Below are 22,295 nucleotides of genomic sequence, written 5' to 3' on the forward strand. Positions count from 1 at the left end.
ATCAGAGTGGTTTACATAGTATGTCATTATCATCCCCACAACAAAACACCCTGTGAGGTGGGTGGGGCTGAGAGAGCTCCAGAGAACTGTGACTAGCCCAAGGTCACCCAGCTGGCTTCAAGTGGAGGAGTGGGGAATCAAACCTGGCTCTCCAGATTAGAGTCCCACGCTCTTAACCACTACACCAAACTGGCTCTCCTTGAGTTCTCCCTATTTGCCATTTGAGAAGACATAATCTGCTCAAACTCTTATGTCACCAAACTTCCATCCCTGACTGAACAGCTCAGGGAATTTACTTATTATATATAATTAAGTGTAAAGAAACCTGGAATAAGCAAATGGCTACGAATAGCTTTGTGAAGGAGCTAACGAACGTGCTGTCCAGGTAAGTATTCTTTATGGGTGGTTTAGCATTGTAGTATTAAACAGTGAAAAGGGAAAAGATACTAGTTAGTGTAGGAACTTTACACAATAATTTTAGGGTTGTACCATCCATGCTAATCCTGTTAGTCCCAAGTCTGACTTTTGGACTGGCAGGGATAAGAGCGGGGATTATCCAAATCCCCACACAATTAGCAGGTATCATGAATGTCACTTCTGAACAAACTTTCATCTGGAAGTGATCTTAGACTATACCACAGTAAATGCTGAAACATTATTAAGGTTAGCCAGCTTAAGTTTTGACGTGGTACTTACCAGCAGCTAGCCCGTGCTTGTCAGTCAGGGTATCGGAAAGGTGTTTAACTCGTAAATCATGCTCATGACCTAGTGAGATGTCAATGGGCATTAACAGAAGGAGCAGTTTATCCAAGACCATCTCAGCATGGCTGCTTGTCACTTCAGATGTTATTCGCTTGCCAATCAGAAATTTACAAATGTTTTGCTGACAACTCAATCTACCATCCCTTCTCAGAACACCAAAGAGGACCCAAGCAAGTCTAACTATAATTTTGACACAGCTGCCTTTATTTCAGTTTGCTTTCCTCAGGAGGAAGGGACAGCAGAAAGTTGTACCTTTGGCGAACAACTCCAAGCTGACTGAGGCTGAAAGGGTTGCTGCTACCCTTCTAGAAGTGTCCTGAAGAAGTGAACAAGTATAGAAATAGAGAGGGAAAGGTCACCAAGACACAGCAGGACTTCTGTTAGCCAGTTAAACTGCAACACAGACTGGACTTCTTTTAAGTTATGTGGCTTGCAATTCTCCAAAGAGTTCCCTGTTTTACTTTTGCACCCATCTCTTTGCTCATTGTGTGCTGTTTTAAGCGCCAAAGAAGCTGGGATATTTATTCAAGTTGAAGCATTCTCTCAGGATATACCAACAGCGGAAGCAATGACTAACAGAAGCCTTGGACACCGAAGACAGATGAGTACCCGCCTTAGACCCCAAGAGTGAAAGAGTGAGAGAAGTGATTACCTTCCATAGGAATGAAGTTAGAGGCCCCCTTTTTCCCATCTAGACACTGCTGAGAATACTGTTTCAGAAGGTTCTGAGCCTTACGGATCGTGCCTGTCACCAGAGCCGCAAGAGAGGAGAGACAAAGAGACCTTGGAAGTGAATGAGAGAAACAACCACAAAGCAACCCTCCACCGGCGCCTGGTCACCCAAACACAACATGGCAGAGCTGGTCAACAGTGAGAATGCTCAGTCTACAGGCACAGGCACGTACAGGCACAGGAAGTCCCATTCAGCAGACCTTTAAAGCAGGCGCATAGTCTCTGCACTGGCATTCTTTTTGAGAACATGGCTCCCCCTTCAGACATCAGTTCAATTTCACATGCTGCAAAAGCCACTGAAACTGCCTGCTCAGCAACGTGCTTAAGATTTTTCAGGTCAGCGAATACAAAGCAACGAAAAATAATTCCAGCTGTATTATTTAACCAACCTTTCAGATGCTTGCCTGATGCCTGCCTTATAGTCTTTTAGGCACCAGGCCAAAACTTTTCTTTTTCCTCAAGCTTTTTAACTGTTGCTTTATGCTATCTTAATGCCTTTTTATTGTTCACAGTATTTATGATGTTGTTTTTATAATTTTATTATTTCTAGTTTGTGAACAACATTCAGCAGACTTCTAGAGAGACAGCAAATCATTCTCTAAATGAAATCAATATGCAATAGCAACACAGTGCTTTCCTTTTTTTGACTTAAGAAGGCAGGTACTTACTGTAAATGTCAATTACAGAATGTCAATTACAGAATGTAAATAATACATTCTGTAACTGTCATCAGACATTACAGAAGCAGGAGGAGTGCCATGGAAAAACCCCTTCTCATTGCGAAAGGGACTATGCTATGGCTATACTGTCATAACCAGCATCTATCCACTTCATCACTTTGTAAGCCGCTGTTCCATAGACTGCAATTCCCCTTGAGGTCTGAGGGCACTCGTTTGGGATTTGATCTGCTGATTCCATGCGGCTGCTGCTTTTACAAATGGTAAGACATATCACAAATTCGGAAAGGGTTTCTCCTGTTAGTCACAATATACTGAAAACTCCTTGAGGAAAGATTCCAGCATCATCTGTGAGTGATGGTTTTCAGAATTTTTGTTCCATTTCATGCTAAGGATAAGGGTACAGAGAAGCACTGAGAAGGAAACGGCCTTGTGCTACGCAACACACCATCACCTGGAATACAGGAAGCCCGTACACAATCCCCTGCCACTTTAGCTGGAACTGCACAAATGTACTCATTTCGTTCTGTTGCTAGAAGGGCTAGCAGCAACAGCCTTCTAAGGCATTCCTGCCTTTATAGGTGAGGCTCCTCCCAATTAGAAACCATTTGTTATTTCTGAGCATTCTCACTGTGGAAAAGGCAGAGTTCTAACAAAAGATTTTACAGAACAGGGTTAGCATCTATGAGAGTCAGAGACAATAGCAACCAAGAGCCAATTGCACAACCCATCTCTGTTCCCCTCTCTTTTCCTAACAAAAGAGTTAAAGAAGGACAATAGAGGTCGAGCTTCACCAACCCCATCCACTCTGGGCCGCTATTCTTCTATATAAATTAAAATCAATCACAAAAATTAATTTCTTTTTTTAAGCTTTAGACGAAGCAGGATACTGCAACTATGAAACACTGAAAAAAGCACAAGAGAGTTAAAACATCAGTCCACAAACCGGGTTCATGAAACAATTAGTGAACATGCAGCAAAGCAAAATAAAAGTCAGGAGCACACATAAGACACACTCAGACGGACACCCCAAAGGGCAGGGCATTGCTTTGTACATGGGGCATACAATCACGGAACAAACAAGACATATGATCTTCCCAATGGGGGGAAAATACAAATGGTTGCACTGGAAAAAAATGCCAAAAAAATACCTTGCATTTTGCCAAATAAAATGAAATGGGGCCAATCTAGCATCCAAATGCTCCTGTGGTTCCAATGTCATAGGCATTACTGCTGATTCAAAAGGCCACAGTAGACTAGTTATGATGGCGCAATTGTATTTCATGTTCTCTACCAGAATAATGGAGGAATATGTACTCATCACGGTAACAAATGGTCGTCTTGCTCTTTGTAGGAAGCACCTCTGGTACCAGGGGGATGCCCTGTGCCATACAGGCTTTACTAAAGTGGAGAATATTCAGCTCCAAACTTTGCAAGCCTCTAAGTGGTGCACATGCCCTACGCATCCCAGAGAAACCAAACACAGTTCCTGATGTACACTACAGGCAGTGTAGCAGCAGAACAGCTATTTAAGGAAACAGCCAAGGCAGCAAACTTCTCCTAACAGGCTGGACCAATGTCATAAGAATATGGCGCATTACTCATCCTACACAAGGACAGCAGTGCAAGCCTTTCTATAGCCAGACACTTCATGGATTTTTAATGGATTGGTTAACAGCAAACAATTTTAAAATAACTGGGGTGGTCATATGGTTTGTCAAAATCGTTGGTGATCTATATGTAGAGTACTTAAGACGATAAGCATTAGCCTCCTTTATAAGGGAGATCTCCAATTAAAATTTCTCATTTGCTAAAAATTATGAGACCAATAGCTATGTTGATAAAATGGTTATAGAGAACTAAAATCACTTCTTTATATTTCTCGTGCTTTTCTTTGTTAGAATGAAGCAATGCAAGGCCACAAAACAGCTTGGAGATGTTCTCGTTTCGATAGGCTGCGAGTCCTAAAAGAATGCTAACAGCCAACAAGTTTCACTACATTATTAACTTAAAAAAAATTCTTCCCCTGCACAATTATGAAACCTCTTTTTAAGCATTTATACCATTTCAAGATATCAGGAAAGACTAGCAATAGTTTCTTGAATTAGGATGGCAAATGTCTTCATTGACCTTTGCCATTGTAAACATTACTCAGAAAGCTATTCTGAGAAAAAAAAAGGCATAACTGAATCTTTTTCTTTTGCTGTCAAGTCGCAGACAACTTAGGGCAACCCTATAGGTTTCCAAGGCAAGAAACATCCAGAGGTGGTTTGCCGTTACCTGCCTCTGCACAGCAACATTAAACTTCCTTAATGGTCTCCCATCTAAGTACTAAGCTGGGCTGACCCCTGTTTAGCTTCCAACATCTGATGAGATTAGGTTAGCCTGGGCTATGCAGATCAGGGCTAATTAAAACTAGAGGCCTTATTTTTGTTGGTAACATCAAAACGAGTATAGCAACTATGGATGCAGCAGGCATCGGTATGAGCTATTCCCAAGGCAAGATCCTCAGTGCTATTCCTCCAAGCTGCCTACAGATAAGGACCCTGCATGGCTCAGCGTCCTCCTCCAATTTGCATAAGAACAATTAGCCATGTTTACCTCCAGAGGCACCAAACGCTGCTGGGTATTAATTCAGTGCTACTGAAGAGCAGAGCACTTAGCATCCTAATTAGGTCTTGATAGATTCTGCTGGAAACCAAATGCCTTTTGTTCTAGGTTTATTTCCCTCGATTAGGCACTTTTGAACCAAGTGGGACAGCATGGCAGTTACTAATGAAGACATCACATTCAAGGTGGAGGCAGTGATCAAACAGGGAAAGGAAGGACAGGATACTGATGCAGCTGGTCTCAGAGCAGTAACTCTTTGCAGGCACTTGAGAAGAGTGGGATATTAATCCAGCAATGAATTATGATACGTTATGATCCACTAGCAGAGAGATAAATAAGAGGACATCTAGACTCTTTGCAGCACGGAGGGGCCAAGAGGAGATGATATCAATAAGCAGGCACCAAATTCTGCTGGTGGGTTCTCTTGGGGTCAACAAAGAGCTCTCTGTTTATTCTGGGACAGTCAAGGCAACCCACAGATGACCTACATTTCTGTTGCATTTCTCTAGCCTATTGCCTTTTAAGATGTCCTTTCTTTAGGAAGAAACATCTTTTCAGAATGGATAGGAAGAGAATTCTATTTGTGTAATGGCTTCAAAGCCTATTCTTAAAAACCCACCAGAAGAATTTTGTCTTTGCTTGGAACCCATCTGTCAGCTCTGCTTCTGCAATGAAGAAAAACCTAAACTTTTGGACTGCCCTGCCCCTAGTTGGCATTTTGCTGATCCATTCCCAAAGCTCCTAGGAACCAGTTGGCATTTCAGTTTGCAATTCTATGCATTAAAAACTTCCCTCAAGATGGTTAGTGCTTCAATGATCCAAAGAGAGCACTGCGGGGGCCTCTAAGCATGTACTGCAACTAAAAGCAGGGTGCACAGATATGGAGCACCAGAGCACAAAGATAAGTAGGCAAGACAGACAGTAAGCTCACCCCATGTTCAGCTACATTTTGGTGAGGATTGCTTGCATACAATAACTTTGCAGCATTGCCCCGAGGAAGGTGGGTGACGTCATGACCACGTAACTCATTTGTTGCATAAGATTAAAATAAGAGCACAGTGCAGAGATACCCTTTCCCTTAGCACCACGGCACACAACCCATAAGCTTAAAGTTGTCTAGGAGAAAGGAAGTTAAAGCAAATTTGTCAAGCAATGGCATAGAAAAATGGAAGAGTTGTTTCCTCGCCCATCATTCAAAAGAGATAAAAGATAAAATAAGGGATGATTAACTCCAACAAAGGAAACCAAGAGCCACAATTTTGTTGGAGCTGTTAGAAATTCGTCTCTAGAGCTGCCCTTGAAAGCTGAATAATGTCTGGGAAATAAAACTGAGAGTCCCTGCCTGCCAAAGAATTATGAAGGCACAATTATCCGCCATTATTTCTTCAGATTGGCTCTGCTTCGCTGCAGGTCTATTTCAAACACACACTATTAGTTCAGATTGATCATTTTCCAGGTTTCTGTCTGACACACCGATTCAGATAATGAGTAGACTTAGCACTTATCCAGGATGTGGGAAGCAATTGTTTCATTCAATTTGGCATTGTAAGTGCTACGGGCGAGCAGTTCACACGTATGACTAAGTTCTTTAAGGACGTGTATCAAGTAACCTGTTTGGTCCACAGAACTGCCCTCTCCATTTTGCTTCTCTGTAATGATCCCTAGCTTCAAAACATGGATGTCAGTTACAACAGGATGTATTCACTCCCTTACATACTTTAGTCTAAACAACATTTTGAGCCTCAGGGTTCAGGAGGCAATAATGCCATTATCAGAATAGGAATTCGTTACATGTAAGCTGTGTTTCTATCCCAGAGGGAGAAAATAGTCTGATAATATAACCAACACACACACACACACACACACACAGAGAACCCAAATCATCTATGCTCTCAAGACTGTCAGCTTTCAGGAAGAACTCCAGGACACAGGGACAAAATACTGTGTGCATCACCACAGCATGAACGGACACCCTGGGCAGATATCCCCTCGGAATATGCAAAGCACACCCTTTGCTAGCAGCAGTAATAGGCCTGCAACAGCATCTTTACACGCAGAGGTACAGTAAGGTGTGTCAAGCTGCAGAAGGGACACATAGCACACTTTACCTGGGATGAGGACTGCCATTCACACGGTTATAAAAAACAAAGAACAAAACAGACCGTTATAATATGCTGTTTTCATACCCCATAATCACATCTCTGATTTCTCTATAAACCTTCCATGAAGAATGTTTGCAATTCTCAGTTCCATACAGTAAATCCGTTCAATTTCCCCCTGCACAGACTAGTGTCATATATTTGCAGACTACCAGAATCTAACAGTATAGAACAGCTGCCTTAACTATTGCTCTCTCTGGCAAATGTTAACCCTTATAGTAGTATCAACTGTTACACTCGTTGAATTTGAAGATCATTGCTGGAGCAGTGAAATGGTAAAAGAATCTTAGCTGCAGGTCACAAATCATGAAACAGGTAGTTTAAAGAGTATGCAACTCATGCAGTGAGATTTTTTTTACAGGTTGTAAGAAATTATAAAACCCCAGGAGATGACAGCCGTTGTTCAACTGGAGCAATTACAGCAGTGACGGTTCAGCAAAAGGAAATGCTGGGCTTAGCTATGTCTCCATATCACCAACAGGTGGCAGTGGAGAACTCTACAATAAAATCTTCAACTTTTTAGTCACTCAAGTACACCCATTCTTGAGCAATGCGTACAAAAAGTCATTTTACATACGCGCACATGCACACACTCTATAATGCTTCAGTTTCTTTAACTAACTCTACCTGAGTCAGAATATAGAAAATGTAGCCACAGTTCGTGGCTTCAGCTTTTCCGCAGCTATTAATGGAGAATCACAGAATCATAGGGCTAGAAGGGACCTCTAGGGTCATCTTGTCCGACCCCCTGCACAATTCAGGAAATTCACCACTACTTTCCCCCCACACCCCCAGTGACCCCTGCCCCATGCCCAGAAGATGGCAAAACACCATCAGGATCCCAAGCCAAACTGGCCTGGGGAGAAGGGCAGAGCTTGCTTATACCCATATAGCCCAGTAACTTTTTGCCAGTACTGAGAATTCAAAGTGCTCAATACAAAAACATTTCTGCCAAGACTCATATAGGAAAGACCGAAGGTGCTCAAAGAAATTGTGATGTAACTATGTAGTCAAGATGCGGTATTTAAGGGATGTCTGAAACTTTATTAAAATGGAAATTTGTAGAAACGCCTAGCACAGAATTAAGTGTCACAAGGCAAACCTTTTCCCAGAACAACAGAAACTACCAAGTTCTTCCATCACGCTAATGAAGGAACGGTATCTACAATTCTGGACCCACCTGGTCGCTTGATGGGTTTCTTGGTTGGTGTGTCCTTCCTCTTGTTCTGAACGGCGGGGGAATATGGGACACCTGAGGAAGAACTATTCTTCCGGAAGTGCTCCTTCAGCCCTTTAACAGAGCGGTCCAACTGGCTGGAACGGATTTGGTAGTAAACATTCATGAAGTCTAGGGAGAAAAAAAGAGACACGCAGAGCAGTGTGTTTCACATTAGGTTTGGTTTTGTGATGCACCGGCTTTGATGTGAAGAAATATAAAGTGACTGGAAAAAGTAGCCATCAGTATGCTACAAACGCATATCTGGAACGTTTTATGGCTCATCCATGAGAGCAAATTAGTAAAAAGCTGCTTATAAAAGAAGGGGCAAGCAAAAAAATGACACTACCGATGATCCCCTGAGACTAAGAGATTTTAAAAAATGGGTCAAGAAATATATTTTTGCCATTTCTACTTGCTTGACAAGGAAAGCTACAGAATTTCTTTTTCAGGGCACATGGAACTATTGTTTCAGACTATGTAACTCTGGCTCTTTCTTAATGCGAGTCTCCTGCACTTACTACCACTGTGTCCTAATTCTTTGAGTGACTGCTCTACAACATTCTCCCTAGAGGCTATGCTGGTGTAGGACGTGGTTCTGGGCTCCTTCTTTAGGCTTCCTCTCTGGGCTCCTGCTGGCAGCTGCTTCTCCTCACATAGACAGTTAAAACCTGCACCATAATAAAAAATCAAGACAAACCCAAGTCACACAATGGCTTGCCTATAGGATTCAGTTCAGACTGCAAGAGATGTTTCATAAGACATAAAAAAGTTAGAATAAAGGAAATACATCTAGTGAACACACCATCCTAACCATCCCCTGCATTTGAGAAAGGGCTGGAATAATCAAGTGTACCGATCACCATTCCACAAGTAAATCTAGAAGAGTAACTGAGACTTAATTTTGAAGCTGCAGAAACATTTCACTGCCGGGATAACTTAGAAGCTAACTGGCTTTTCTGAATTTCTGTTGATCGCTTTAACTGATGCTGCTAAGCTGATCAAGCAGGCTGCTGCCTACAGAAAGCTCAGGTCAAATAAGCCAGCTAATTCAAGTATAGGGTATCACACTACCCTTTGCGGGATAAAGTTCAGAAGTAGCCGGGTTTTGGCTGCAACGGGCTGACAAGGAAATCTCATGGTCGTATAGAGACTAACCAATCTATTGTGGTGTTTGGTTTTCATGGGTCAGAGCCCACTTGGTCCTATTCATCTGATAAAGTATTCATCTGAGTATGATCAATTTGCTAGTCTTTGACTCTGGTTTCATTACGCAGAATCCTGTCCTCACAACTCCTTTTCCCTGCTCCCTCGGCAATCGATTCATGTGATTACACCCGAGCATATAAAATAAAAGCTAAAATCATAATTACAAATCATCATACATTTTAAATACTCTACATAGCCTAATAGCTGTGCCCTATAATTTGGTGCTTCTGCAGCGCAGAAGAAAGAACAGCAAAACGCTCACAGCTGTCATCATATTCTTGGTCAGGCCAGCAATCAGGCAAGCACCCAAATTTCTCCAAAACAGACCTCAAATTTAAGTCTGTGTACCCCTAACACATCATCTAAAACATACCACCATACAATTTATTTATTTCATTTATACCTTACTTTTCTTCCCAACTGGGACCCAAAGTGAATTCTATCTTTCTCCTTTCCCCACAAATTCCCACCGTCCAAACTCATCTATTCTGCCAGCCCTGACCTAAGGCCCCCGGGGAGGGAAGGCAGCATGGTAAGAGTCTGCGCTCAGAAGCTAAGCAGGATTGGTACTTGGATGGGAGACAGCCAAGGAAGACTCTGCAGAGGAAGGCAATGGCAAACCACCTCTGCTTCTCACTGGCCTTGAAAGCCCTTTGTTGGGGTCACCATATGTTGGTTGCGACTTGACAGCACATGCGTACATACGTTCACCTGCCCACCTGAGTCCCCTGTTGCGACTCTTTCTCTCCCTTCTGCCAACTGCCACTCAGCACCCAATGAGGCAGCCCCACTAATTCAATCATACTCCTCTGGCTCCAGTCAGTCCCAAAGTACTGCACCATAGCCAGCTCTAACCCCTCTTGCAAGGCATGCTCTCACAAAACAGGAGACAAAAATCACTGCCGTTTCAGCATTTGGTTTGGATGCCCACTGACGAGTACAGATAACATTCAGTGCTTCATCATACAGAATCATAGGGTTGGAAGGGACCTCTAGGGTCATCTTGTCCGACCCCCTGCATGATGCAGGAAATTTACAACTATCTCCCCTCCCCACACCCCCAGTGACCCCTGCTCTATGCCCAGAAGATAGCAAAACACTGTCAGGATCCCTAGCAAAACTTGCCTGGGGGAAATTGCTACCTGACCCCAAGGTGGCGATTAGCCTTACCTTGGGCATGTAAGAAGGGGCCACAAGAACTAAGCACTGATGTAAGCACTGTTACTATTTACCCTATAGACTGTGAGTCATACTTACTATTAGCAAGATTTTTGAGAACATTTTATATTTTGGACTCCTGATTCTCTTTCAGAGTACAACTTTGTCATTTAAGTCCTTCTAAAATGTCTTTTGCTATGTGAATTAGCAGATTCTCCACATGCATAAATGGTATACCTCCTCACAAATGAAATGAGCATACTGCAGATACACACTAATGTGTATGCAATCAAGAAGTGTGCTCATACCTCACCTTACAGAATACGCCATTTGTACCCAATCCATTTATTCAGAGGACTCATAAACGGGACTTATTCCTTGCTTGAGAGTCACCTATCACTCTAAACTGAGACCCTGCTCCTTTGATCGGCATTTCCCCCCTACTCTGTGCAAAGGCAACCCAGCCCTTCCCAGCTGCTAAGAAACTGAACCTATTTCCAGTTACCCTTCCACCCCCACCCCCCCAAGTGCTGCCTAAAGCCTCAACACTTTGCTGACTGATGCCTCCCCTACTCACTCCAAACTGGGCTTGAAGATACCACCATCACCTGTTGCTGCTGCTCCTGCGGCTGAACTGCTGGAAACAGAGAAAGGTAAGTAGCTGTGGCCAGAACTGCATACAAGGCATGCTGGACTGTGTACTGTATTTGTTATTGCTATTTCACATCACCTATTTGTATAGATTATTAAATTATTGTACTTTAAAGTATGTTGCCCCCCTTATCCCGCACCAGCTCAAAGTGCCAAGGGGGTGGCAACGTATGACTTACCATCTGTGGCTGTCGTACAGCTAAGTGTGTTGGGTTGGGGAAAGCAATGGTGAACTACCCTGTAAAAACTTCACTGAGAGATTCTGCGGATCTCTCTCGACGTGCTATAGGACAGAAAGGCCTGGAGGGAGACGATCTACGGAGTGGCCGAGGGTCGGACACGACTGTGTGGTTTGGATCGGATCGGAAAGTATGTTGCACTTTATTAATACGTATATTTGTATGCAATGACTCACTCCAGTCAGCATTCTGGCTGCAGCATTCTGTACCAACTGTAGCTTCTGGACAGTCTTCAAGGGCAGCTCCACATATAGCATCCTGCAGTAGTCTAATCTAGATGTTTCCAGGGGAAGCACCAAAGTGGCAAGACCTTTCCTGCACAGGAAAAGTCTCAGTGGGCTCACCAGCCAAAATTGATGAATGGTGCCCCTGGCCTTTACAGCCACCTGTTTGTCCAACAAGGGCCCAAACCCAGCAGCACCCCCAAGCTATGCATGTGCTCCTTTAGAGGAGTGCAACTCCATCTGGAACAGAAGGCATCCCAGTTCCTCGGTCAGACCTCTCCCCACAGCAGCACCTCTGTTTTGCTGGAATTAAGTTTCAGCTTGTTAATTCTCATCCATTCCAAAACGGCCTCCAAGCACCTGTTCAGAGTTTCCACAACTCACTGGGATCTGCTGGAAGCGCAAGATAGAGCTGAGTGTCATCCACATATAGGTGTCAACACAGCATGGATCTCTAGATGACCTCCCCTAGCAGTTTTATGTAGATATTGAAAAGCATGGGGGACCAGATGGAACCATGCAGGACTCCAGAGGCCAGAGACCAAAGGGCCAAGCAACAGTCCTTCAGCACCACACCCTGAAACCTCTGTCTCCCAGCCCCAATCCCAAAAGGCGCACTTCCCCTGTCCATCTCCTGGCACAGGTCATCCACCAGGGTGACCAGGGCCATTTCAGTATTACAACAAGGCCTGAAACCATATTGGAATGGACTGGAACCAGATAGGTAGTCTTCTATCCAGGCAGTGCTCAGACCCAAAACCATTTATTCTTTAGCAGAAGAACTGCATCATGTTCATTCAGATCATCCTGTGGTCACTTCACATCTGAATAGAGATTTGAACCAGATCTCTGTCATAAAGCTGAGCACTCAAACCACTGAACCACACTGATTTCTAGCTTTAATTATACTCAATATCTGAATAATGACTAGCTTTTATCACCGAGTAATTAAACATGAGAAGAAAGCCTCCTACCACCTTCCTGCCATTGATGCAAGAGAAATCGCTCCATTTATTTAACTAATCTTTGAAGCGTGCAACATCTACTGGCAGGGATATCTTTTTTTGCTTCCACATTTTACTGTGGGGCAGTCAAGCTTTGTGAATGGGGCAGGAAAGAAGAGAAACAATAAATATATAGCACGTGTCTGGCAAAAAAGGAGCTGAACTAGGTTCTTTGAGAGTGTGCAAGCACTGCAATCCCCTGCAGAGTTACTCCTGTATACGTTCATTGATTTCAATGGGCGTTGAGTAGAATAACTATGCATAGGAATCACTGCGTTAGCAGGATATAGCATTATGGCTAAGAGCCAAGCTACAAGTGACAAATGACACTTGGACGGCAAGTGGATCGAGTGGAGAGCAAGTGGAGGGCAAGTGAACAGGGAGGAATACACTTGCTGTTCAAGTGTCATTTGTCACTTGTAGTTTGGCCCTAAGAGCCAAGCTACAAGTGACGAATGACACTTGAACTACATGATCAAGTGGAGCGCAAGTGGAACGCGAGTGAACAGGGAGGAATGCACGTGAGTCTGTTCACTTGCTGTCCAAGTGTCATTCGTCACCTGTAGCTTGGCCCTGAGAGACTAACAGCACATTCCTACGCAGAGTTATTTCAACCTAAACCTTCCAAAATCAATGGGCTCCTCGTGGGATAACTCTGCATAAAACTGTACTGAGAACTATGAATTGGGAAGTTCCTGGTTCCAATCTCACTCCTGCAACAAACTCACAAGGGTAGTCATAGGCGAGCCACTCTCCCTCATCCTAGGCCACCGATCTGCAATATAGAAACAACACTGACTAACTTTACAGGATTGTTATGATGATTACAAAAGATAATATATGGGAAGCAGAAAGAACACTTCAAAACACTACATAATGCTAAATATTAACACATACCGATGTGTCCCACCTAGAGTTTTAGACTGGAGGAGAGAGTTCACTTTCTTTTCCACATTAGCCTGCATCAGCTGGCGATTTCATTACAGCAACAGCTATTCTCCGCTCAGAAGGGAGATGGGTACGCCCAGGGAAAAGAACATGCAAGTTTCAAATGGGTGCGGGGGATGGGGGAAACCTGCACAAGAGGGCATATGCTAGAAATATAACTGCAGATAAAAGACAGTAGATAATGCTTTAAAAAATTCAAGCAGTCCAGATGTGTATATTACCTGGTATCCTCCTCCCCTCCAAAAAGTTCAAGGGTTAAGAAAAAAAAAGCAGATTTGCTGTAGAAGCCATAACTGATTCTTATATTAGCTTGTCATCTTGCTATAATACATGTAGATATAGCACAGCGTTAGAGAGAAAGGCTATTGCCCAAAGGGCATGGGCACATGACCAAACAAACGGAACACTGCCAGAGTCTTGTTGGAGGCTCCAAGCTAAGGACACAAATAAAAACCTCATTTGTTTTACTGAAGGTGAGAAAGGCAGAGGTGCTTAGATGCCTCTGTGATGGACAAAACTGGCTCTAGCTCTGCCTCTCCTAAGGGACAGCCAATGAGAGCGGGTGGAATGCTGGGCCCATCAGAGTTAGAGTCCGTTGGAGGGAAAAGAGGGCTTCAGAGAGAGAGAAGGGTTTGAGATGCTGCTGAGAGAGGCAGTAGAAAGATACCTGGCTGTAAATCTGTTCTGTTACTTTGAAACGTTTCCTGTTCAACCCCAGTATGTTTGGTAGTTTAAAGTCTGTTCACTCCTATATTCCATCATGTAAATAAAGTTCATTTTTTATTTTGTTTAACCCTGGCTGGTTTGAGAATGTTAGCACACACACACGCGCACACATGCACATACTCACTCACTCTCTGGTCATGTTAAATGGGCCTAGATTAAATGGTGGCAACATATATTGAGGGAAAGTAACGTCTGAGATCCCTTTACTCAATAGCCCTGGACTGTAGCTGGGTGAGGGAAGATAAATATATGGAAGCAACTGCCTGTCACAAGGAGCCTCTGGAAGAGGAGAGAGGGGACCCCGTGAAGATCAAGGGTCTCTGCCTTCAGTAGTGGAGGCTAGACAGGTGGCGTATGGCAGTGGACGCCCAGCCTTTACTTGCCTGGGAAGCCCCAAACCTGTGAAGGGAAGTTTGGAGTGGGTGGAAAGGAGTGTAAGAGGCTTGTGTGTGTGCTGTGTGTGAGGCAGGAGGGTCTACCTACCACCTGCCATAGCCTTTTTTTAAAAGCCAGCAATTAACCTGCAGGAGCCTTCTTGGCCTTGTAACAGTTCTGCTCCTGTAGAACTGTAGATTCTCATTTCCCAAGGTGTTTGTCAAACATCTTGGAGCCATGGAGCTTGGTAATGTTCATGTAAGCTAAAAAAGCTGGATCGGCATATGCTCAAGGTTATAGGTTTCAGCTGTAGTTAAAGGGTATATGCCAGAATCATGCAAAAAGTTGTCTTGAAGCAGCTCCCACCCACTCCCAAACTTCTGCCAGGGACAAGCTTTAAATGCAGGTTTGGGATGTAGTGAGATCAGCTGCTTCAAAGGAATCTAAACAAATAATCATTTCAGACTTGTTCACGTGCCTCTGGATCATGCCTTCAGCTACCTCGACAAGCATTTAGGCTCCTATTGCTAAAAAACCTACTATAAACACATTCAATTTAACGTTACTTTAACCTACCCTGGACCACAAGAAAAGTGTAAAATAAAATTATTGTTTTATCTTTAAAAGCATTGTTAAACACAGTCTTAGTTGCTACATCACATTCCTTCAGAAGTTCATTATATGAACCATCTTAAACTACCAGATTAGCTAGGAACAGGGGTCATTTTGTAGAAAAAGAGCTGGAGGAACTCATTAAGATTGCTCAGTAGCATAACTCATTAGCATATGCCATGCCCCTTGACATCACTGGAAATGTGTCATTAGTGTAACTGATTTGCATATGCCACACCCCCTGACATCACCTATCCTGGCCGTTTTGGACCCAATCCTGGCCATTCAGGGCCATCCAGGCCCAAAATGGCCGAGAGTCAGGTGGGCGGGACCACCTGACATGTGACCTCTTTGGGGAGCTGCCGGAACTGCATTCTGGTGTGTTCCCCCTTGAAATGAGCCCTGGCTAGGAAGATAAACACAAAAATGTTGCTCTATCTTGAGAGAGAAAGAGAGAAGACTAAATATTATAACAACATGCACACTGATTGTATGTGGCTATATCAACTACAGCTGATGTACAGGTTACACTAGTTCTGTAGTAACTAACTGTATTCTAAATTTGTTATACTTAAATGACAGAAACCTGTACCAGCCCTTAAAGATGGAAATTAAAGGGAAAGAATCTGTACTTTTAACCTGCTTGCATTTTTGCCAGCATTTCTTTAATCGTGAGGGTCAGAAACTTAACATGAAAACTGGGTTATCCAGCAATGTAATACAGACCCATAGGCAAAACAGAAGTGCTTTATGGCCCATTTGTTCCTCACGTTACCCTAATGTTGTCTGAGGGCAAATGTTGGGGACGTAGGAAACCCCTTGGGGCAATTTACCTTGATTCCTTCCGTACTCCACCAACCAACCAGAAATACGGATGATGTCCTGTAGGACACTCTCAGGAAGGTGTTCTAAGGTCACATCTTCTTGGGTTTCCATTTCTTCATCTATGCTGATGAGATCCAGGATAAGGATTGGAGGAACTGGTTTGGAGTGTCGAGTCATAAGGCTACGGAATTCAGATTCTAGGGACTCTTTCCCCTTTTCAAACAGCAATTTCTGGTGGAAACAACACACGTGAAACAAATGAGCTGCTTTCCAAGTGTTAAAACAACAAAACAGAGGTGCGATTGCACATGCACTCAGCTGGTTCTCTTTCCCTTCTCAGAAGATGCCTACCCAAGACTACCAAACAGGTATTCCGGAGGCCAATAAATGGCTTAGGAATTGGAAAGAGTTTTTTTTTAAATGGGAAAGCGGCTTTCCTTTTAAAAACCCGAGTCCAAAGAATCTTAGAAATCTGGCACAAGAGCTTTTTAAAAGGGAAATACGAAAAAAGACACTGCATACCAGCTGAGTTATATCCTATCATTAGGGTTGCCAACAGATTGAGAAAATATGTCTTGTCTCCTTAGTGGCTTAATAGGATGATATTTATCAGGTGTGTTATTTATCTCCATGCCTCACATTAAGTTTTTATTAAAGCAATGGGACATGTTGTTCCTAGCCTACTGGCAACTCTACTATCGCACATGAAGCTGGTCCATCAAGGTCAGTACCATCTACTCAGAATGGGAGCAGCTCTCCAAGTTCTCAGGCTAAGGTATTTCACATCATCTACTATCTGATCCTTTAACTGGAGATAACAGGGATTCAGGGCCGGATTGACGGGGGGCGGGGGGAGCAGGGGGGGGTAGTCTGCCCCCGGCACCACCAAAGAGGGGGTACCAGGCACAGCTGCCAGCCACCGGGAGTGCGTGGCCAGCAGCGCGGGGGACTCGGGAGGCCACCCGCACCATTTGCCTGCCCTGCAGGACAGGGGGTGGCCGGCTTGCTGCGCGCCCTCTGTTCTGTGGGGAAGGTGAATGGCAGTGCGGGGGGCTGGGAGGCCGCCTGCGCCATTCACCTGCCCCGCAGGACAGGGGGCAGCCGGCTTGCTGTGCGCCCCCTGTCCTGCGGGGCAGGTGAATGGCGCAGGCGGCTTCCCAGCCACCTGCGCTGCCTCTGCCAACTCTGCGGCATGCTGGGGCAGCTGGCGAGCCGCGCAGGCTGCACGTTCCTCCCTGCGTAATGACATCATGGAAGTGATGTCATCACGCAGCGCCGGGAGCGCGCACACAGCACACACGAGGGGCCAGACATGGGTTGCACTGGGCGCCAGCAACCCTAGATTTGGCCCTGCAGGGATTGAACCCAGGGGTTGAACCTAGGGCCTTCTGCATGCCAAATAGATGCTCTACCACTGAGCCCATGGTCCCTCCCCTGTTCAAGTGGAAAAAGCAAATCCTTCTCTGCCTTCCCCTTCTGCCTCCTGTGACCCCTGAAAAAGCATTGCAGGAAGAAGAGATACTTTCTTAGACAAAAAGCCAAATGGGGCAGGGACTGAAATGAGCGGGGGTGGGGGAATCAGACATGGTTGCCTCTATCTTCTTCTGTCAGTGGAACAGCAACAGAATACAACCTCCTGGACAATAGTCAAGAGGCCCACCTTCAGCCACATTACGTACCACTGTGTTGAGTTCTGGGCTGTCAGGATTGTTGTCTTGGAAATATTCCACAGCTTTCTGGATTTTAGCCATGCAGCCCAAGTATTCTTCCAATCTCCCCGTGGGGCTGCAAACAAGAGTACTGCTGAGGTAAGCATGAAGCTTTATGTTTTATCACTATGACACCTCTAAAGCTGAACTGGCCAGCATTTCCCTCACAAATAAAAAAAAATAATTCTGTGATTTTGCTTTTTTGCTAACAGTTTGGGAAAGCCAGTTCTCATTCATTGACGTGGCTTAAGTATAAGTACATGAGGAGGGCTAACACACATTGCAGACCATATTTGGCAAACTACTAACCACAAATTGACCACTATTTGTAGTAGCATGAGCATAGGTTAATTGACTGACTTCATTTATCGCCCACCATTCTTGCCAATTGGGACTCGAAGTGGCTTACATCATTCTACCTTCCATTTTTCCATACAACAACCTTGTGAGGTAGGTTAAGATGAGAGTATGTGACTAGCCCATTCAGCAAGCTTCCATGGCAGAGCGGGGATTCAAACCAGGCTCTCCTGGATCATAGTCCGATACTCTAACTACCACACCAAATTTAACACTGGGTATGTTTAACAAACTTCTTTTGACATAGTGGCATGGACAAGGGTACAAATAGAAGGGCAAAGAACAGACAGATTGGCTACACAATTAACAAAACAAAGTTAAAAATACAAACTTGGGGATGCTTCCACATGGGTGATTTCCCCCAATATGGACAACAGGAAGCCCCCACAATAATTGGAGGCATCCAGATAACATTGTGCTCAATATGAGCTCACTCGATTCCAACTCTGTCCTCCGCCCCAGCTTTTAAATCAAATTAAAAGTAAACCTACTATAATTTTTTTAAAGGGGAAAATGCAATGTGGTTGTGTCTGAAGCATCCATCTGGATGCTCCCCTGAAGTCTCTACAGGGAGGGTGGTGGAAAGCGACGCTCCATTCCCTCCATCCTGCGGTTGCACTTTGGTGGTGGGATAAGTACCTTCAGCCATTTAACGGCCTTTTTCCCCTTTCCCTGCCAAGTTGTGCTGTAACATTACACTATGACTCAATCCGGAAAGGGAAAATAAGGGGAAAGTAGGAGGGTCCAGGCCACAGGAGGGAGCCTACTGAAACTGTTGCCACGTCTGGACTTTTGCACAGGTACAACTAGAGCAGGAGCCACGGCAAGCACAGAGGGAATATATGTGGCTGGGTGCTGTTCCTTCCTTTTTTGCTGCTGCCGTATCAGGGAAGCATTTCTGCACCTAGGATACAGATGTAACCATATACTAAAAGAGCAGGCAGTTAAAATATGATCAGCATTAGATCACAAAAGGAGATTTTAAAAAAGATGTACCATGCATCTCCCCGCCAAAATTAAAAAGGGTGATGCGCTGGCACACCTGCTCAGAGAAACTATTTGAAAATCTTGGGGCAACAGCTGGAAAAGTCCTGGTCTCAACTGCTGCTGATTTCCCAAATCCAAAAGTACTATGAAATATTCACCTCCACTGAATTGCACTAACCCACCATTCTTAAAATTAATGAGAGCAATCAAGATGGTAAAAAGGCAGCAAGACACACACTGAAAGAACAGAAGACCTAACAGATACCTGGAAAGTATACTCCTAAGCAGAACTACTCTAATTCAATTGATTTCTGGGAGTGTCCTGGAAGTGAACTCACCCTTCCCTTATTATCTTCTCAGTGTCCTTTGCTACATGGTAGTAACTTATGACATGATCCAAGCAGAACAGTGTTTTTTCAACATTCTCCTGCAGGCGCTGAAGGTTCTCAGTCTGCTTATGCACAGGAATAATGGAGTTTTCTAGCTTCATCAAGCGGCTTTCAAAGGATGAGAGAATGGAAACCTAAACAACAAAACCAAAAGCCATCTGATGTATAACAGGGCTCATTTCATTCAGCAAAGATCACAAACGGTGACATTTCATTGCTTTCTAAGTCAGGAGGCATACAACACAAACTAAAAGTGCAATCCTATTCAGAGTTATTCCACTCTAAATCCACTGATTTCAATGGGCTTAACTCTGCACAGGATTGCACTATAAAGTGTCTGTCTTGCACTTTAAATGAAATGCACAGGTTAGGTAAACTCACCATGTTTTTTGTCAACTGGTCACTTTTCTCTAGACTCTCTCTGATGAAAGACAATGTTTCTTCTTCCTGTCATGACAAGAAGAAAAAAAATGTACTTATCTGGTCATCCAGTCTACTGAACAGAAAAATTTCACATTTTATTTTTGTAAGCAGTCACTGCTCCTCCAAGCTCTCTGCAAAACTTCTGTTTTAACAAAAATGGGCTAGCCTAGGCCATCCAGGCCAGGGCAATACAATTAGTATCATCTTATGTAAGAGTAACATGTAGTGACATTTTATACAGAGTCTCATGAGCTTGTGCGGGGGACAAAAAAGAGATGGGGGGGAAGGTGAAAAAACAAGAAGATGAGTTGCAAGGTACTCTAAAGACAATGAAGCAATTCCCATAAGGTAGCTTAAACTCTTCAGAGGATCTACTGGGGAAAGAAAGGACACTTTGGAGTAAAGTTATGCATGATATGGAAAAAATGAATTTTTTATCACTCTCCCAAAATACTAGAACTTGGGGGTAGCCAATGGAATGTATGGGCAGGAGATTAAGACAGAAAAAAGGCAGTGTGGTACGTCTCACATTGCATAATTCCCTTGTAAAGCACAGTGCCATGAGATGGCTTTAATAAGGGATTAGACAAATGCATGAATTGCAGGCTCATCAGTGGTTAGCAACAATGATGGTTAAATGAGACCTCCACATTCAAAGACAGTAACCTCTGCATGTCAGTTGCTGAGGGGGCTACAGCAGAGGTAAGTGCTGGTCTTAGCCTCCTGAGGCATCTAGTTGGCCACTGTAGGAAATAAATGCTGGACTAGATGCACCACAGGTCTGATTCAGCTCTTCTTATGTGCTGAAATGATGCCTAAAAGCCACAGGAATGAAACCGAACTTCCCAAGCGGCCATAATTAGAAGTGCTGGGAATCTGTGTAAAAAAATATGAGGTACGTCCTTGCTCAGAAATGTGGGAGTGGCCACAATTTTGTGGTAGAGCATCTTCTTGCCACGCAGAAGGTCCCAGGTTCAATCCCCGGCATCTCCAGTTAAAAGGATCTGGTGATAGATGATGTGAAAGACCTGAGATTTTGGAGAGCCACCACCAGGCAAAGCAGACAATACTAAATTTGACAAAGCATCTGACAACATTTAACAGCTCCATGGGATGCAATGGATGCCATTTCTAGAACATAAATTAACACGGTATTTACTTATCATCATCAATAGGACCCTGGTTTGCCTACTGAGAGCACCAAAAGGCCACAAGGAAGCCCCTGAGCCCTACAAACTAAGACCCAGAAATCCAAGGTGTTCTGTACAGAGGGGATTGGAACTCAAAATCTCCAGAAAGATACTAAAGAGGAAACCCCCATTGATCTTGCCTCACACTCTTCAAGAACGCTGAGGAAGAACTGCCTGTTGTAGGAACCACACCCACACCCACTCAAATCCCTGAGGACTACTTATGCAGAGCTTTTTACACTGAAGATCCCCAAAGGTCTGAGGCAGGGCTTTCTATTGAAGAAGGGGAATTTGCCTCCTGGCTATGGAGGCAACCTTCAAGCACACCTCACCTGATGAGGTTGCCAGCCTCCAGGAGGTGCCCAGAGATCTCCCGGAATTACAACTGCTCTCCAGAGGACAGAAACCTATTCTTCTGGGGGGAGGGGGGAAATAGCTGCTTTGGAAGGTGGACTCTATGGCTTTATACCCTGCTGAGGTCAACAAACCCTGTCCTCCCCAGGCCCCACCCCCAAATCTCCAGGAATCTCCCAACCCATAGCTGGCAACTCTGTCACCTGGAGGAGGGACCTGTTGGAAATTCTCTAATTTGTGACCAGTAACGCAAGGGGAGCCTATGCCTGGTTGGGCACGGGCTCCAAGGGATTTGAGGTATAACAGTGGCAGAAGGAAGGAGGATAAGAAGGATGCTGGACGGCCGGGGGGAATCCCTGAGAAGCCTACGACGGGATAGAGCCTCTGCCTGTCTCCCCACCAGCCCCACCTGCTTGAGCTTCTCTTCTATTTCCCTCCTCCGGGTGGACGCCTCCTCTGTGGGGATCATCGCGCCGCCGAAAAGACCCCAGCAACGCCACAGACAAGGCCACTCCGCTCCTGTCAACCCTCTCTAACTTCACTTCCGCCTTTTTCCCCGCCCTCTCCGGCGATGTTATGTCGCCATCTTGGGTGGGGCAGTACTTCTTGGTAAGGTTTGCGGATGCGAGAGAGAAGCGTTGCGCATGTGCACTTTTAACGCCGGCTGTCCTTACCAGTGCGGATTATCCGTGGTGCTCAGGCGTCAGACATGTTGAGAGTGGCGCCTGACCCCTCTCAGCCTGATAGTGCAAGCCTAAA

At 44.5% G+C, this 22,295-nt stretch overlaps 1 protein-coding gene across 5 annotated transcripts in view; it reads right to left on the reverse strand.

Annotated features, from left to right (window-relative positions):
- EXOC7 (exocyst complex component 7) overlaps positions 1-22,067 on the reverse strand; it is a 47,022-nt gene extending 24,955 nt beyond the window's left edge. Inside the window, exons 1-8 of one of the 5 annotated variants that reach the window (XM_054975935.1) lie at positions 21,946-22,067; positions 19,951-20,016; positions 19,519-19,703; positions 17,807-17,912; positions 16,136-16,358; positions 8,121-8,288; positions 6,890-6,901; positions 697-765 (exon numbers count right to left, since the gene is read on the reverse strand). In XM_054975935.1, coding sequence (XP_054831910.1) covers positions 697-765; positions 6,890-6,901; positions 8,121-8,288; positions 16,136-16,358; positions 17,807-17,912; positions 19,519-19,703; positions 19,951-20,016; positions 21,946-22,005 — 889 coding nt within the window. In that variant the 5' untranslated portion in view covers positions 22,006-22,067. Of the gene's footprint in view, positions 1-696; positions 766-1,414; positions 1,508-6,889; positions 6,902-8,120; positions 8,289-16,135; positions 16,359-17,806; positions 17,913-19,518; positions 19,704-19,950; positions 20,017-21,945 lie in introns of all 5 variants that reach the window. The other 4 variants (XM_054975932.1, XM_054975936.1, XM_054975934.1 and 1 more) reach the window with 4 other exon arrangements.
- Positions 22,068-22,295: the final 228 nt, after the last annotated feature.

Source organism: Eublepharis macularius, chromosome 4, assembly GCF_028583425.1.
Source record: "Eublepharis macularius isolate TG4126 chromosome 4, MPM_Emac_v1.0, whole genome shotgun sequence".
NCBI classification, from domain to species: Eukaryota; Metazoa; Chordata; class Lepidosauria; order Squamata; family Eublepharidae; genus Eublepharis; species Eublepharis macularius.